The sequence below is a fragment of the Acyrthosiphon pisum genome, chromosome A1 (genome assembly GCF_005508785.2).
Source record: "Acyrthosiphon pisum isolate AL4f chromosome A1, pea_aphid_22Mar2018_4r6ur, whole genome shotgun sequence".
In the NCBI taxonomy this organism is placed as follows: Eukaryota; Metazoa; Arthropoda; class Insecta; order Hemiptera; family Aphididae; genus Acyrthosiphon; species Acyrthosiphon pisum.
In genome coordinates, this window is record NC_042494.1 from 149,200,072 (window position 1) to 149,220,673 (window position 20,602).

The 20,602-nt window shown below is 29.9% G+C and overlaps 1 protein-coding gene across 2 annotated transcripts in view; it reads right to left on the minus strand.

Annotated features, from left to right (window-relative positions):
• LOC100166565 (LIM/homeobox protein Awh) overlaps nt 1-19,460 on the minus strand; it is a 62,566-nt gene extending 43,106 nt beyond the window's left edge. Inside the window, exons 1-2 of one of the 2 annotated variants that reach the window (XM_001949677.5) lie at nt 18,829-19,460; nt 1,413-1,514 (exon numbers count right to left, since the gene is read on the minus strand). In XM_001949677.5, the coding sequence (XP_001949712.2) occupies nt 1,413-1,514; nt 18,829-18,891 (165 nt within the window). In that variant the 5' untranslated portion in view covers nt 18,892-19,460. The remainder of the gene's footprint in view (nt 1-1,412; nt 1,515-18,828) is intronic. The other variant, XM_008183487.3, reaches the window with a different exon arrangement.
• Nucleotides 19,461-20,602: the final 1,142 nt, after the last annotated feature.

The window sequence follows — 20,602 nt, forward strand, 5'->3', positions numbered from 1 at the left end:
TGTGTGTGTGTGTGTGTATATATATTATAATGTATATTATCGTGTACGTACGCTCTACATGCACGATTATATATATAGGTATACGTTTTGTGTGTGCGCGCTTATATATATAATATATATTTATTATATATATACCGATAGTACATAAACTTATTGTATATTATTATTATACAATCGTGGGATTCGTTTTATAGTCCTCATGCTATATTATTATAGAAGACTAACAAATTACACGTAAACACATTGTATAACAATCGATTAAATTGAAAAAATAATAAAATAGTAATGTACCACAATATTACAACACGTAGTTATATAATATATAGGTATACATATGTCTGCAGATCACAACAGTGCGATGACGGTGATGACCTGCATCGTATACGCTGTGCTGACCGTATCGCAAATTTCGACAAACAATCGTATATATATGAATGTCAACAAAACATAGCATTAGCAAAATGTATAATACCCACTCAGTGCAGGCGCACACTATTATTCTGTCGGAGACGTCGTGTACGTTATTTAACTACACACCACCACATGCTTACTGAAAAGATGTTCGAAAAAATATCTTTCCTTGCCTATTATTCCGCTTAAATACAAAGCATAATGATATGTTAACTTATACGCCACCACAAACCCTTATTTTACATTGGAGAGTCGGCTGTACTTAAGTACACACTGTAAGTGCATACATGGTTAATATAGAGACTTGATTAAAGTTTTTCAGTGACCGCTTTTTTTCCCTCTACCTAATAGAGGTTACCATTCTATGAAACTTGCATTAACGTATTTAAAAATTCATCAAAAAAACAAATAATATCCGTATTATATAAGTTTGTAAAAAATGTTGTCTGCTTTAAAGTCTCCCTTATTTTCAACCACGTATTTTAACTATCCACTGTCGAAGCAATCATTCTAATTTTCCATTAACTATAGTTTTTCAAAATATTCAAAAAGCACCAGAATTAAACCTCTGCTGTTAATTTAAATATACAATAATTTGTATTATAATTTACAGTTAATTAATTACTATTTTTAATATGATTAATATCGTACATTTTGTATAATCATCTATTAGTTTTCATTTCCGTCTGAACTAACAATAAAATAATGTATAATTATATTTTTACTATTTTAGGAGTCTTAAAAAGTCGTAAAGTGTACACACATATATTTACGTAGGTATATTAAAGTATGTAGATTTTAGAAATACGTATAGAAAGCCAAAGCCATAAATGTATATAATTATATAAATATGTATACTACATCGTATGACATAGGTCTTACAAGCATATTATATTATATATACGTGTGTATACATTATAATATTTTATTTATTTTTACATTGAGGACAGTATAAATCGTCCATGTAACGGTAAAAATATACCGGTGCAGTTTGCGCGTACCTTGACGTATTGGACGAATTCGTACTTTTCACGAAAGTGTAAACTTTTGTTCTCGCATAAAGCATCTTCCGCTAAATGTCTTGACTTGTCTGCAGTTTTCTCCTGCAATCATAATTAAGTTATTGACGTCTCGTATATAACATATACATGGTGTGTGTGTGTACAGTGTACAGCATTTAGGGGACATATCATTGTTTATTATCTATATTATTATAATAATATAAAATATCAATGATATCAATAATCGGGTAGACAAATATAATATAACAAACACGTGCCAATTGAATTCACGCGGACATTATTTATTTTAATATTTATACATACGGTGTGTCTACATAAACAGGGTAGGTACATAGAAATAGTGAAGTTGTTGCTCACGTGCAAAATACTGCCAGAGTTGAAAAATTGTAAGACAGGAATTTACTATCCAATAGTTTGATCTCATATTCCACAAGTAGAATTAAAAATATGTATAGGGTACTTACTACTTAGTACTAATATAATAAATAACTGAGTTACAGAGCGCACCCTGTTTTTATGGACACACGGTATATACATCACCAACTACCCACGTAATGCATATTATTATATTATAACCACGGTTATGGTTATCTAAAATAGATAACCATGATCATAGCATTATACGCGTGACTTTAATACACAAAAATAATCTTATAGTTAAAATCTCGACGCGCGTATATAGACAATAAAGTGCCTATACTTATATACATTTGAAGTCGCGCGACCGTAAATTTTTAACGACTCTGCCATAGCAGTTTTTAGCGAGACCCTTAGCTCCTCTAAACGTAAACATTATAATAATATATATTATGTTATGAGTTTTGCCCGAACAAGGAAAACATCAAATGTGGACCATTCATATTAGACTAACGAACGATTGACATCTTTGGATCTGTCGAGACCAAACACAGATTGACTGTACACGCATTATCACGAGTCTTTTTTCGCACCTTTCACTGTGGCTAAATCGATTTATCAAAACTTTCCATCGCTATTTACGAATTTAGTCAAAATCTTTTACGCGTATACATATTATATGAATATTGAATTTTCCCATATTCTCATACGCCATATTCGCTATCCCACGTGTATTGTATAGTATTTATATAACATATTATGATAACGCTAACCGTTAGCATAATATTGAAAGCTTTGTCTATATGAAATGAGAAAAAATTAAAATATAGGTATATTAACAAAACATTATTTTAGGGCTGGTTACAGATAGGTATTTTGATTTTCTGACTAACGGATTATGCGTAACGTTTTCTTTGTCATGGTTCCTTATTAAAAATATAGATACCTATTTATAATTTATAAATTTCCTTTAAAGATAAACAAAATGAGCGTGCTACGTTTCTTACCACCCGCATTATTTTTATGTCGGATCAAGTTAGTTTTAATAGAAGGTATTTAAAAATTTTAAATGATCAATTATAATTTTTTTATTATTACATTATATAACATATAATAATATGTATAGGTATTATAATAATATGTAGGTACACTGTGTAGGTAGTAAGCATGTTTAGAATAGACAAAAAATTATTAGAAACTCGCTCAATGTTGTATTACGTGCAGTCTACTATTATTAACAGTTCGATATTAAACGAGTAGGCTGTACGCCTATATGTATACGCGTTTTAAAAACATATAATAATATTGTAGAGGCATTGAATATTATATACATTTCAAAACAAAACACAGATACCCTGCCATATAATATATAATCATTGGGATATTTACGATTATGCAAAAATATATTCACTAAACGTCTCATTTAATTAAGAGATGTTAGGTATATATAATATTTAGGTAGGTAAAAAATAAAAATAAATGTCTCCAATATTAAAATTAATGAGGCGAAAAATCATAAACTAGGTGCAAAACACTGCTCATATACATAAACACTTCAATATAATCGAAACATTTAAATTTAATGTGTTGGATATATTTTTTTTATCGCTGTTAAAATGGTGCCCATTAAACGTTTTACTGCTACCGGTACTACTACTGTTTTACTTTGGTTGTTATACGACGCGCGCATATCATAATATATATACGTGTCCACTATATGTGTGTGCAATAAATATATATATTATACATATCTGTGTGTAATGAGTTTTTATTTTCTCATATATTTTCAGATTTGCTGAGCTGCAGCACAGGCGGGGCCCTGAAAGTCGACATAATCGTTTTCATCGCTGACGTATAATATAATACAATATAATACCTATAAACACTACAACACGACCAGACGTGACGGCCAGCCGCTGTTGTTACTGCTGCATCCACGACAGTATCTACGGATTTTCGCACGTGATTTGTCCTATATTATTATTATTACATAGTACGTTTCGAGATGCGCCGGTGTAGACGCGCGTTATAATAGTAATATGGGCTTTTTGAATGAGTAAGCGCAAAATATATTATTATAGTGCATGTTCTAATATTATGTATTTTATAATATTGTTATAACGTTTGACCCGGTCGAATATACCGGAATACGGTAGTGAGTATAATATTGTTCGGGATTAAATTCAATTACATAAATAACGTGATGGAACGCTCGCGAGTGCGGTCGAGCTGTGTGAACGGAGCGGGTAGTGGTAAGGGGAGGGTGGTAGAGAGTTGGAGACTCACTAAAATGCTTATTTCGCGTAAACAGGAAATTATGAAAAAAAAAAAAGAGGTGAAAAAAAAAATAATAAATAAAATCGTCGTCGGCAACATGTGATGGCACAAAAGCAGAGGATGTGGGCAATATTTCGTCGGGGACTTGCAGTGGACAACCGGTACTATATATTTCGAACGCAGCATGACTTATTAGCGTACTTTGAATATTTTTAAATATACAATTTTTATTACACTTATTTTTTCCCTCCTTATCCGAAGACACCGGGCCGGGCCGGGCGCGTTACAGACGCAGTTTAAAAGCCTCAAAGAAACGGCGGCCGCGGGCGAGAGCCGAGAAGGTGACATCGATAAATAAAATCTACACCGGTTCGCCCAGTAAATAATATTAATAACGTCGCGGACGCCCGGGTGAATTGGACCGGGCACATTATACACATTATATACATTTACACGTATATACAGGGCGTTCAAACGAGGCTAGTTCGCACGCAGTTCACACTGAAATGGAATATTAAAAAAATAAAAATACCACAGGTACTCCTGTAACCACTCTAACCCGTGAAAAATGCCCAAACAATTAATATTTCCACATAAAACACACATTTTCGATTAGTTACTTTACGAACGGAATCGACTCGCAATTATAATAATTACACGTTAATAGTCAATAATAGTAATACCTATTAATGTTGTAAGGACATTTTTAATTTTTTTTCATAGTGACATTATTGTACTCATTTATTGGTATATATCCATGTATATGGGCATCTAGTTTTTTTCTCAAAAAATTACGATTATTTACGTTTAAACCGGGGTCTTACGACTGATGCACTCGCCAAGTGCACCAATAATCGAATGGCCAATAATTTTCATAAAGTACTTGTACAATGTGTAGACTGAAATATTTGTCAAGTATATTCATATAAGTATACATTTTCCGTTCCTTTGAACTTTGATGCATTAACCGACAAATCTCGGAAAGCGCACAAGTGAAAAATAATTGTACAAGTGGACCGTTTCTACGGTATAGAGGGTTATTATAATTATTTCGTACACAAAATTACGTACATGTGCAGGTATAGTATTATAGCTAAAAGACGTCGCGCGTCGTGGTCGTTGTCTGTTTTTTACACATATACAGACCATATTATATTATATACATAGGTACGCCGTTATCGACCGATGGACTAGTAAAATTGTTAAAATTCCTTCATGGTATTCAATAATAACAGATGCTAAAAATTAAAAACAACAAAATACCATATAAAATGATATATAATAATATGGGAAATTACCATAATTGCATTTTTAAACTTAAAATTTTTGATTCCTGCGCACGTCCGAGGGGTCCTACCAACCTAATACGCATGCTATCACGATAAACGTTGCTATAGAGATGCCGAAGAACGGCGGTGGCACAATAATTCGTGCCCGTGGTATATCGTCTTAAAAAGATTTAAAATCGGGAAAACGACGAGCGAACATCCTGTATACACACATAAGCACTGCACGGTTCGGTGCAGGCGTACACAGCGGCGTATACACAAACACACACTTACAAACACATTAAAGACGTGTAGAACAGGAGTCACGCGGTTATAATATATATAATAATATGCGTACCGGCCACAGGTATTTATAAGTATGTAAGTGTGTAATACGTATGCATATATCATATACACGCACACACATCACGAGCAGTGTCACACAAAAACATATTATTATACATATGTACCGCTTGTACGCACATCTCAGAGCTGTATCATAACGCCTACCCGACACACACACACACACACTCTCACTCGCATAATATATAATATACGTTTAAACATTTTGTACGTTTATACATTATAACACACAATAATATGAGCGTTGTTGGGCCGTCTGTAAAACACGATAATAATAATTTTTTTTTCGGTTTTTTTTTTGTCCTCAGTATGTATATTATATAGACGTGACGGCGGCGGCGGCGTCCGCAGCAGCCGCAAAGTATATCGCTGCTGCTGCTGCTGCTGCCGTCGTGGATCGCGGGGTCCATTCATTATTATACACACACACAATATACATATTATGTGTATACCGAATTGACGACGAGGACACCACCGCCGATGGCACACGTGATATTATAACCACCGCCGAGAGGATTAAACATCTGCCCTTCGACACACACACACACTCGCGCATATTGCACACACTCCACGGTCCGCCGAACAACCGTGTCACCCTATAAACACAAATACATAGGTTAGGTAAGTGTGTGTATGTGTATGTATGTGTACTGTGTGTTTTATTGTACGCATCCCGGGGCTTATCAACCGGAATAATAATGATGCGCGCACAAAGTGCTAATAATAATAAAATATTATATTATATAGGTATCTGGTATATATTATATTATATATATCTAATAATAATATACAGCTTGTAAAACAGAGTCAACGAAACACAGTAACAAAAACATGCGGACACACGTTATGCGGTTACGCGGGGAGAATGACAAATCTGTACATGATACGTAGACTATAAAGGAAATATTTATAATATACTATTAGCATTATTATCATCATATTATCTAGAATGTATTATTTCTCTCAACAGTCTATTAATAATTACTAACTACTTCTATTAGTAATGCATCATTATAAAAACACCAAAAACTACCCTTCTCGTATATTTTCCAAACGGTAGATCCGTGTTTCGTTATTCATTCGCATATTGCACGGATAGGTACAATATAGATACAATTATATGCTAGAGTTTACAATTTAACGTCACGTATGTCTGCTATAGTACCTATTGATTAAATCGGTATGGATGAATGGGCGATATAGTATATAATCACCTACCACCCCGAAAAGAATATTAATCATTTGACAAAACTATTATTATTATTGTGTAAATAGATTGTTCGTTAAACGACCATATAAAATACTTTTGCATTTGAAATATCATACAATACTAATTAACCAAATTAAATCATTTTTGTAGAAATTTAGAATATATGCATGATATACACTATTCTATAGGTTTAGGGGCATATAGAGAATTTACATGGTTTTTTTGGATACTTAAACAAATATCACGGTAAAATACAAATCTCATTTAATATTTATATGGAATCTAAATCCAAAGTTTCATTTTGAATATTTTGAGGATTTTGAGAATTAGAACATATTTACACATAATCTAGATTTTGAGTGCTTTTTCTTTAAATATTGTGAAAAATATATAAAAATATAATTTAAAAATACCTATAATATACCAACATTGGTATTTACAGTAATGCTAAAATAAAATATAAACGATAATATTTCACAAATTTGAAAAAAATGTTTCAACTTTATTGAGAATATTGTACATCAAATACATTTTTTAAGTTATATTAATTAACTAAACTACAATAATATTATAAAGTTTGTAAGACGTGATGGCTTTTAGTTTTAATTGATATATTTAACTGAAGTATTTTGTCTTACTATATTGTTATATGATCTAAGCATTTTTAAGATTGTTCATCTATATTTTATAGGTCTTGGATTTTAATCTACTCAAACGAAACCAGGAAAGAACATTAAACACGTCCTATGTCCATTATCAAATTTTCAAGTCACCAAGGTGAGAATTAATTGAATCGTAGGTATAACGCATAGACTAAAAATATACTAAAATATATTCTATACTATGTTAAGTTGAAATGTATATGAGGAAAAAAAATATATACATACTACACATTTACACAATATATAACTTGAAACTAAACGCTTGTATGTTTATAGTATATTATAATATCATTATATATATATGTAACTATATATACGTGTAACGTTTGTGTGACTGTTACAAATCACAACTGTGTCGCCGCGGCGCAGAGTGTGAGAATATAAACATAGTACCTATAATAATAAACTAAAGATGATCAATTACAACACCGAACATTGAAACATATTTTATACAAACTACCTATATATGCAGTATATTATATTCTATATAGTCGTGATTTGCATTCGTCAGACGCCGCATGTCATAATGGGTATGATATGGGGAATTAAAAAAATATTGATATAGATACGCACGTTATATATATATATATATATTATATATAGGTACACATAAACGATATTATCCAGACGCTATGAACGTCGGCCTGCACATATATGATATATATGGAGGGACTATACGCCTGCTGCAGTGTACCTGCGGTGTATATTATAATATAGTTTACCGTTTAATAATAATTTAAGTCAGTAATAAATCATCGCGGGAAAATCGCACCATCTGCAGCAGAACTCGTGCGCAGTCGTAACTATTAAGACACAGTTTTTTTAGATGATATTATAAAGTTTAAAAACTTTTACCAAATGAAAATTTAATTTAAGTATAATTTTTTATTTACTATATAGGTACTATCATGCATATTGTACATAATGTTCAGATGCTACGAAATCAAAAACGACTCATTTAAAGATCGATTTGTATTGGTTGGACTTAAAGACAATATAAGAATATAAAATATAAATATATATTATTGTCGGGCAGTTTCTGGACCATTATAAAATAATATATTCGCAATAAAAAATATGTGGTATATACTAGTAACACTATATATATATATTACAATAAATTATCTACGCAATGACGTCACGGTGTTTTCAGTGTGTACATATTTTTGTCCCCGAGTACCTTTATGTACATTTGTACATAAATATATATGTCTATGTACATTCAGGAACTTATGAAACAGACACGACCGGTTACAAATATGGGAGGAATCGAAAAACGCCCCGCAAAATCTCCCCCCGTGAAATAAAACACGATTCCTTCCCCCAGGGTTGACGTCAATGCGACTGCCCTTCGTCGCAGCGTAAGTATATAATACATATATAGCTACGTTAAACGCATATTTCGTCTGTATCGATATTGTGTTGCGTAAATATAGATCGGAATTTTCCACGTTTATAAATAAGATTTGTTTTCGTATATATTATAATCAATAATAATTTATCCAACTATAGATAGGTACATACTATCACCATACACGCACCAAATGTGCTGAACAATATAATATACTTTTGTATTGCAACACTCAAACACCACGCATATATTATTGCAATGCCTACAGCAATAGTTTCAAAACGAATTTGTGGGGAAAGGGTGATTTTTTTTGTAATAATGGTCGCTCGTAGTTTCAATAAATATTATTTTTTTTTTTATGGATAAAATGGCAATCAAACATTTTAAGCTAGGTAGGTCTACATAATACATGTATATATTAATATAAATCTGATTTATTCACCCTGAAACCTGTATTATCAACTTTTAGTACTATTGAATTACAATCTATGTATGTTGTAATTGCATAAACTGAAACCTAACGACATCATTAATAGATAGATGGAAATGGACGTGTGCAAAAAATAAGATAGATAGAGTAACAAACGAACACGTATGCAACAAATCAATTAGAAAATGGCAATGGTAGTTGATATAATTGTAAATACTTAATAATTTTGATAACATTATTATATTATGTCCGTTGACCGTTAAGAATCACTAGATGTATGTATATTATACATATTTTATATCCATCTGCGCTGCACAAATGACACGACATAATATTATAACATATAGGCTGTACTATAAGTATATTATAGTAGTACTAACAGTATTAATAGTAGTAGTATAGTAGTAGTAGGTAGTAGTAGTAGTAGTAGTAGTAGTAGTAGTAGTAGTAGTAGTAGTAGCTAGAAGTTTAGTAGTAAAAGTGCTATAGTAATGGTAATATAAATTATTAGTAGTGATAGTAATATACTAATATGTATATTGTACCTAAGTGTATATATAAATCTAAAGAATATTTTTTATCGGCATCTCCCCAAAGACGACGATGCCGCAAATGGAAAATTAATGAACACTGCCTGTATGATAACCTGAACTAAATAATATATTTTATAAGCAGGAAATTTCTTTTTTTTCGGATTGTGCTGGAGGACTATAATATAGGTATATACATCTATAATAATATAAATAATATAGTACGGGACAAAAGGACAGACGCCGACCACACACGCCCAAACAAGTGCGCGAGTCCTGTACAATACCCAATTGTATATACCGTACACTGGTGTGTTTGTACGCGATGCGTGTACCTACGATATAACATACGTAGTATATATTATATACCTATAACTGTTACCGCTTAAACTTATATACAAATGCATATATATATATATATATATATAGTAGTCGTACGGACGAGTAACATAACGACGATGCCCAGTGAAGTATGAAAATCCGAATAATAATAATAATGATAATATATAAAATAGTATATACGCGTTTCGTCGGTCGCAGTATATATACAGGTACTGTAATAAAAAAATAAAAACACGTATATACACTTATATATTATATATGTATATAATCCTAAGGCGCCTCCGAATATACATAGTGTAATATAATAGTATATATTTTATAAAGGTAGGTATATATACCTAGGTAGTAGTAGCCAGTACACCGAGCTCGTGTATTAACAGTATACATATTGTAGACCGCCACACAGACGTAATGGCGCGTGTCGTGTTGTTGTAATATATTAGATTTTCAAAATATACTCTATACGCGGTCATTATAGTGTGTTTTAGACTTTCACGAAGACTAGTGTCTAATATATATATATATATACACATATGTATTGGTATTAGAATTAGATAGTATAATACTATAATGTATGTACATTATATTATATTCGTAACCAATGGGGTTTCGCCAATGTGAAACTGCAAACTTAGAATACAACGATATGTACCTATATTATTTTACATTTACGTATTGTTAGGTATTTTACTGATACAAGTTACTTATAAATTATACACAATACCAAATGCGTTTAGATTCGAATACTATTATCGATATACTCGGCGAAAACATATTTTGCATTTCAGTAAAGGACCGGATTAAAAGTTTTGGACGTTTTTTCGCTTCAAAATTATTTTTTTTGTGGCACCCCTAAAATATATTTTCCCATTTGACTAGGAATTTATATTTTCGCATTATTTCATATTTATCGGTATACAGTTTTATATTCTGATATTTTTTTTAGATATAAATGAAGACTACATCGATTCTAATTTTAACGTTCTTAACATTGTTAAAAAAAAAAGTATACAGTGTTAATCTGGGCCAATTTCAGTATATATAGTAAGTTATTTGACTAACATTTAAAATAATAACACTATTACTCTGTTCATTAGGTATAATGTATATAAAGTATATACCTATTTTAGCTGTATATATATATTGTGATACTTAGCCGATGAACAAACATTAATACTTCGAATTACATAAACACTATATTATGATTTTATTTTTTATTTATCAATATTTAATAATTGGTGAAAAACAATTTATAACAATAAGCTTATACTATCAATATTACCTAATATATCTACGTTTATATCAAACATGTATTTTAAATGGTTTTTAACCTAACCTAACCATAATAGTAAAGAACATTTTCATGAAGCAAAAGTATTTAAAAAAAAAAATTACAGTTAAATACTAATCTCGATAACACCTTGTAGAAGACGCAATTTTAATGTGAACAAATTGCAGTCCTAGCTATAGCCATAATGTTTAGTATATAAATGAAAATAAATTTGTTAATTTAAAATTATATTTTATAGTGACTTTACTATGCCATTATGGTACTATACAAATACAATATACAATTTAATATTCGAGAATATTTTATGAAGAACTCACGTCAAAATTGTATAGGTAGACATCTTCACTTGCATTGTGTGATGTCAACAATCGTCATAATATATTATATTCCGATACTAATAACTACTTTCATAAAATAATATATTATATAACTGCAGGTTGTACTGGCTATACTGCAACAAAAACAATGCATTATTGCTCAATTAAATCGCCATTCATAAATTAAGTTTAATTTAACTATCAGGAAAATTCGTCTAAGTAAAAAACGGAAATAAAAAGTAAAGCAAACAATGTCACAAAAATAGTATGAACAATAACTAAAAAAATATTTACACAAATGTCTCATAGGATAAATTCTGTAATATAATAGATATAATTTACCTATGTTCATATTATACCTATACAGTATACTGTATACCTATGCGGAGCGAGGAAGCTATTGGTTTTACAACGGTGTTTATTTTTTTATTTTTATATCCTGTATACAAAATTTCTACCAGAAGGAGTGCTTCGGTTTCAACATATAGTACCTTTTAGCAAATTGAATCAAGATGGTACTTTAAAGAGGTCATTTTTCGATTTTCTCAATAGTTATTTAATGCTATGGGAAAAACCACCGAAAAATTACGAAAAAACGCTAAAAATGGGATTTTAATTTCTAACGCTTTGTTTATCAGCATAGAAACGAATAAAAAATTGTAGTATTATAATATAAATTCAACTTACATGACAAAATAAATAATAACAATATAAAATATCCAGACTGACAAACCATCTCCGCTCAGAATCGTTTTTCTTATACAATGATATTTTATCATTGAATTCAAGTCTGATACAACCCATTATACAATGACCCACTTGTAACCTACTGTACAGCAGAGTGACATCCACTTACCTGCTTTATTTTTTATTTTTTTTTAATCATTAAAAATATTTGGCGATTCAATATAATATTACCAAACTATGAACTAGCTGTTGTATCAATATTGAGAGTTTGATCATAAATAGTTATATAATATGCAATCAATCTTATATTATCATTATTAACGACTATTATATTATGGATTTATTTTCAATGGAAATTGTAGTTAAAAATATTTTAATATTGCTCAATATACATTTTTATTAATACATATCTTAGATTGTACCTATGTTAATGATAATTGAAATAGTTTTCAAAAGCTTTTTATTTCTTGGTGTTGAGAAAAGTTGTTATTTAGAATTAATTTAAATATTTCTTTAAAACAAAAAGGTTTACGTTTTAAATAATAAGTGTCAAGGCGTAGTCGTAAATTCTGTCTCTACTATTGTCTTTTGTGCATTGTTATACTTAGTTATTTTTTTAACAGAAAACTAAAGGTTTTGTTTGACAAATCGATATTCAAATACAACGCATACATAACACGTATTTTTCTTTTGATACAAAACTACATTCCTTAAAATGCTAACAGTTCAAGTTGTGAGTTTATACTATAATACTATTGATCGAATAAAAGTTATATATTTAACACGTTCAGCAGGTATAATATTATAAAAATATAATATATATTATGTGTTCAATAATAATAATACAAACATTGGCTTTGGTTTGTTCAATTTAAATATTTAAGAATAAAAATGTCAAACTGACATATTTCTTTAATATTATATATTTTAATAGCCCACCCGATAGGAACATTATATATTATAGTACTATATAGTATACTGTCTAATACATATATACCATAATATTATATTATTTTATAAAGTACTTATTTTCATAATAAATTAATAACTTATAGTGTTTAAGCCACAGAAAAGTAAATATAATAATCTAATAATTCTAATACTTATAAAATATTATTCAACAATATTATTTTATGATTATATTTTTTTTTTTTAAGTAAAGCAAAACATGAATAGTATTATTTTAATTTTTCAATGATATGAGCGTCTATGAAATTTATATTATAATATATTTTTTTTTAGTTGGTAATACATCACAATATGTCAAATGTCAATATATATTCATACAAGTATACAACTAGCCACTGGGGTAACTGTTTATCAATATGTACCATTGTACCTATATAAGTAAATGTAGTTATAATATTTGAATTTAACTTTCGTAATTAAGATATACAATTTAAACTTATAATAGTAATTTATTTATATAACTAGTGAAGTTATATTAAAAAAAAATCATCATTACTAATCATCAGCTACCTAATAATTATTGACTTAAAGATGAATTTCGACCCTCTCTCAATTTTAATATTATATTTACCTACATATAAGTAAAACAAATTAAAAGTAATTGATTACATGAACAAAATATATACAATTTTTTTTTACAATAATATGCATAAATGTTATTAAAACATTATTATGAATTATGATTCAATATTTATATCGATATTAGGTATATATACCTAGGTATGTTTTGTTTAATTTAAGATATTTATGATTCAGGATTAGTATATTGTACATCTTATAATATATTAAATTTAAAGTAATTAAAATGCGAAAGCACAACTATAAGACGAAAATCAAATGTAAATATAGGTTCATAAATCATAATTGATAATTTTTCAAACATGTGGCATAAAATTAATTCCTAGGATATTTTGAAGGTTATAAAATTAATTACCTACCTACTTTTCCTACTCACAAGCAAATTTCCAACTGAAATGTCAAATCTTAACGCTATAATATCTAATAACTTGATTTTAGTCAAAACCACTTTTAGAATAAAATATAGTAGTACCTTACCCTTAAGTTGTCGATCGTGTTACTGGCAATCTAATAATTTTTTTACAAATGAACAAACATTTATTTGTGATAGGTATTCGAACAAACTAAAAATATCATTTAGATCTAAATTACTATACTAATATACATACACAATTTTCAATAAAAAAAACCTTATCTAGTACTATAGATGGTAGATCTACAGTAATGATGGGGGTATATAATCTATAATATAACTCAAAATGAATAGAGGCTGGAGGGCAATTTTTCACATAATATGTAAATATGGCATCTTATAAACCCACATTGTGAAAAATGTAGTTTTAATTTAAATTATTATGTAATTACTTTAATGACCCTTATAATTTTTCACTTAACTCTTATCTTTTTTTGTATATGAGTAGGTATTGAGTCGATCAGACGATGCAAAAGGTATTCGGTATGTTCGTTATCACAAAATCTATAAATGGGTATTTTGACATTGGTAGTTTTATTGTCGTCTCTACTACTAAACAAATCTCAATATCTGTATTCGACCATGTTTTTTTTTCTTGACAAAATCAGATTACTTTTTGCAACTATAGTCTACTCGTTTTAAATACATATTTTATATTTTTCGTTTCAATATTTTAAATACTGAAGATTACTGAAGATACTAATATAGTAATATACCTACTTTTCCCTTTGGGCAACTAAGACAACCCTTGTCAAAATACACTCTAGTCTCTAAAATTTATGGTCGTATTGATAGTCGAAACTTAAGAATAAGTATTGCTTAAGCTATATATTTATGACTCAAATAAGATTCATAAACGGGACTTTGGAAAAAAAAGTATTACCTACACGTTTTTTGTTTAAGATTGGCCTTAATAGCATTGCTTTTAGTTACTATCACACAATTTTTATTTTTAAATTATCAAAATTAGCTTAAGCAATACTTATTCTTACACTGTGTTCTTTGTAAATCCGGCGAGTTCTACTATTTCTATTCTGATCATGACGTTCCGTCGCAATACGATACGACCGATGCGATGAAATACAAACTATTTTGCTGTCGGATTCACGTGGGACACCGCGTTATACAAAGTCTTTGACGAACGACTACTTTTCCGACCCTTATACTCACTATATTATAATAAGTAAATTAACATAAATACCTACAACCTACTGATGAACATTTTTATTTTATTTTTTTGTTTCTGAAATTTAAAATAAAAATGTCTAATACCTAGACAATAATTGTCTAGGTATTATAGAACTCAGGACTGTTCACACAAACTTTAGCACATACGGTATAAATCCCTGCAAGATATCAAATATTAAGTTATTAAGTACAGTTATTGAGTTATAGATTATTAGATTAATATACTTCTTGCAATAGATATATATTCTAGTAATAAAATATCGTTATTTTCTTAAAGAGCTCGATAATTTTGTACAATGGGCTTAAACAATGTGAAACTATAATATCGGTATTGTAGGAACATAAAAAAAATTATTAAAAAATGAAAATATTAAACATTTATAATTATTAAATATGTAATGAATTATTTATACCTACCTATAGTATTATTTAATTATTTAAACATAATTGATTATATCCTTTCGTAACATTTTTGGTTACATTATTTTCCATTACTGCTACATTATTATACAGCGGCACCAGATTATTTTTACACGACTTTTGAGTATAAACAAATGTATCATATATAATATAATATGATAAATATATCCTGCGACCTTCGTGATTTTAAACAGCCTATTTTACGTAAGAAAATATATATTATATAGCAGGCATATAATATTATGTTATAATAGTACCAACATAAAGTTATTAATACCTCAGAAACTACTCGTTAAAATTTCGATTTTAATTTCATCAATATGTTTAAAGAAAATTCGTTTATACATTAAATTTAAATATTTAATTAAAAATCGTAAATACACTATAAAGTATAAACAACATTATAGCAGGTAATATTTAATGATGTATATTATGCCATATCGGCTCATATAGTTATTTTGTTATGGTTCTTTTTCACTGTTATTCGCTGTTTTTAAACTACTTAAAAAAAATAAGAAATTGCGTCTATTCAAGTATATGTTCCACTGGATGCATACAATTACTGAATTTGTAAAATCAGCAACGCCGTTATAAAATAACCAAAATTAACATTCTGAAATGCATACAAAAAAAATTACTTGGAAAAATAAAAGTTATGAATATAGGTACCTAGAGTTACCTAGAGTTCATGGCTTTACATAAAATACACAGAGATTCAATAGTCAAATTTTGGTGGATTTCGGTTCATTAAATTCTGCAATTTATAAAATTTATATTACAGTTATTACCTTTTAATTTTTATATAGGTAAGTCAATACACCGATCTATACCGTATGGTATGATGGTGGTAAACAACATATAATTAGCCAACAATTTGACAACAATTATTATCAATATTTAACATTGTAAATAGAAAATAATATCCATAGGTATAATAGGTATATAGATCCGTACCTAATATAGGTGCGTTTATCGTATTATAATTTTCGTATTTAATAGTGTAAAACCACGATTTTGATGAATTTATTCAAAATTTGACGTTTTATCTTGTAAGTATTAAAAAATCTGATATTTATTTTAAATACTTTATAACTACCTAATTATAAGAAAAACCATAGGTTATAAGGAACGGTTTTTATAAAATTTCAGTTTTTGACTTAAAAACAAAATTGTGATCAATGTATACCTAATTCGAAAAAACAACTCACCATAGCTATACTATATGGTATACCTATATTTCATGAAATCAGCAAACAAATCTTGCCGGTTTCTGCTGAATTGTATTGACTAAACTCCTGTTTCCTATACCCGGCAATGGCGTAATTGATTTCATGTATTTAATGTACCATATACAGAGAGATTCACTCCTAATTTATAATTTATAAAAATGAACTTAAGTTGAATAATTATTCAAATTTTTTTTTAGAATTTATAGATTTATATATAAGGTTCAAGTTTATAGTTAAGCCTTAAGGTACATATATTTTCAATAGTTTAGATTTGTATTATTTATGGAGTGTTTTGTAGCAATACACACTTCTTTTTTTCATAATATGAGAACCGATCTTGTTTACTATAAACTGTCAGGCGTTAGTAGTAAACTTTTTTCAAATTTGATTATCAACATTTATTTAAAATCGAACGAATATAATAGTTTCTGAATTTTTTAATTTTCTGTACTATAACTACTAAGGATAATATCTTCACGACCATATAATAATATGCAGTGGCGGGCTGAACTTCAATTTTAAATGACGCATTTTCATAATTCTGTACTTACCACCACCATCACCATCCTATTTTTACTTATAACAAAGTTATGATGCTAATAAAATGTGATCAAAAGAGCCAAGAGGTCCGGCTTTAGCGTGTAATTCTGCGCCACAGTCACGGGGTGGCACCACCCCCTTTGAAAAGTTGACGCAACTGCGTCAAAATTTACCACTTCAGCTTGCCACTGATAATGTGTACCTATATACGCATTTGGAACATACGGATTTGAAAATTATAGTTATTGCAAATTTATTAACATTTTATAATTTGTAAAAATGTCTATGTATAATAGGTATATAATCAGTGGTACCTTCCTACATACAATATCACATCTATATTTTTATTTTGTCTAAAAACATTTTAAGAACTATATCTATTGTCTATTATAGTATTATCCTTATTTCTTACAAGTTATAACACAGGTCTTCATTTTAATAACTCTACCACCACTATTTCAGATTTTGATTTGATTTGAAAACATTTCTATAAAATTATTTTCTGAAAAATGTTCTGAACAAAAAAAAAGTTACGGCAAAAGAAATGAGAATATAATATTAAATTGTATATATAATATGTATACCTAATACCTATAATATATAGCTGATGGTATCATATATCATAATAACATATAATATACCTACACAATTATATAGATCGATAAGTTTTTCAAATATTTTCCCCGGGTCTCGCCAATCTTATATATATATATTGAGATAGAGAACGAAACTGTTTATAATATTCATAGTTCATACATAACGTCATAACGATAACATTATAATATATACATTAGATTTAGGTAACGCGCGTTTTGCCTATATACAACATAATTTATATTATGTAGCCATGTGGGTATTATTTCATCCATTTTTCACACATAATTTAATAGTGTGATATTATATATATTATATACTCACTCACAAAGAGAAAATTACGAATACGAAAGAGTGGAAATAGTTTTAAAAAATGTACCTTCATGTTCTTGATGTACGTGGTCGGAAAACCACACAACTCGAAACGGTTTTCCTGGATCATATCTGCGGTCGGGCTGTATATATGTATTCGGCGCAAGCGGATAGTATAATATAATAATAATACGCTATATATTATTATAAAACGTGAGGATAAATTCGATGAAAATCCACACCGTCGGATGACCGCTGCAGCTGAGAGTGCGTAGCGTCTCTCCGACCCTGCGTTCAAAAGCGTTTTCGAAACATTTTCGTAAAATCACGACGGAAGTGAGATTTCGGGTGAAATAAACGGGAAAAAAACACGCACGCGACCGTAACGTATATTATTTTAATTGTGTGAAAAAAATTCTGCCGTCGTCTGTATCGTATAATATTATGGGGATAAGTATACTTGTCCCACCGCCGCTGCCACAGCACTACGCCGGTACGGCAAACGCACTGTTACAATTTTACGATATTAAAAAAAATTCATAAATCGCATAACAATAACGATACAATTTATTACAAATTGTACGGTGTTCGTATACGGAATAATATTATAATATAAATATACGTTTAAACGAACACGAAGGAGCGCGCACTGCCGCCACCGGTGTGTGTGTGGGCCGTTCGCCGCGGAGCGATCGAAACTGACGGGCGACAGAGATGACCGGCCGGCCGTGTGGCGGACGCGGGCCATGGATTCTGCGCGCGGACTGTCCGGTGGGCGGGCGTGAGCGGACGAGGGGCGCCACCGATTGGTCGTAGGGGCGTGGTCTCGGTCCGCGCAGTCTACCACGCCCTGGGCAAAGGATCCGGATCCGATATATATTATTATTGTATATATATATATATATAGACGTATTATAAGGTACCTATGTATAGCAACTATTATTATTACACACGTATATAATATTATATATATAGATGAGGTATAGGTACCGTACGAATTTTTTTTTTCGTTTCCTCGTGTTCTTCCGACCGGACGCAGACGAAAATATTATTATTATGATTGCTTTTATTATATATATACATATTATATGTCATATGTATATAGGTAGATACTATTTTACAACTGGGCCAACAACCGCCCTTTATTTTTTTTTCGGTCGCTTCGCCGTTTTCTTTTTGTCTCCTGCACATCCGACCGTAAACGCCATTCGTATATGTATAGGTAAGAACGTATAAGGTGCTTGTATATCTATATTCTATATATATATACCTAAGTAGTAGGTAGGTACTCGCGTATTACATAGGTATATTTGTACACTATACATATATAATATAACTGGTAAATATATATACGCAAACTACATACCGGGTATATGCGTGCAACGTGTGTGTGTTTTACGTATTGTATTTTCTTGGACCTGATCTAGGGGGAATAAAAAACAAAATGACAGCAAAAAATAAAAAGCCCCATAGCACATATGTAGCAGGGACGACCGTGTATTATATATATATAAAATATAAATAGGTAGGTATAATAATATGAGATGTGCAGTACGCGAGACAAGATGCGCGACGTGTAATGTATTTTGTACACACGCACCGCCCTCGCCCCTCGTCAAGCGTATATAAATAATATTATTGTATTACGTACCTATGTGTGCTTTACGAAGGCAGAGAACAAACAAATACATGTACAATATATTATATATAAATATATAAGTAACAGTATCGTATATGAAGAAGAGCGTACTATTACGACCGTTACGGTTTTCGAGTTTATTGGATTGCATAAATTAATATAGGAGTTTATAATGTATAATTAACATCATATGGGAGATCGT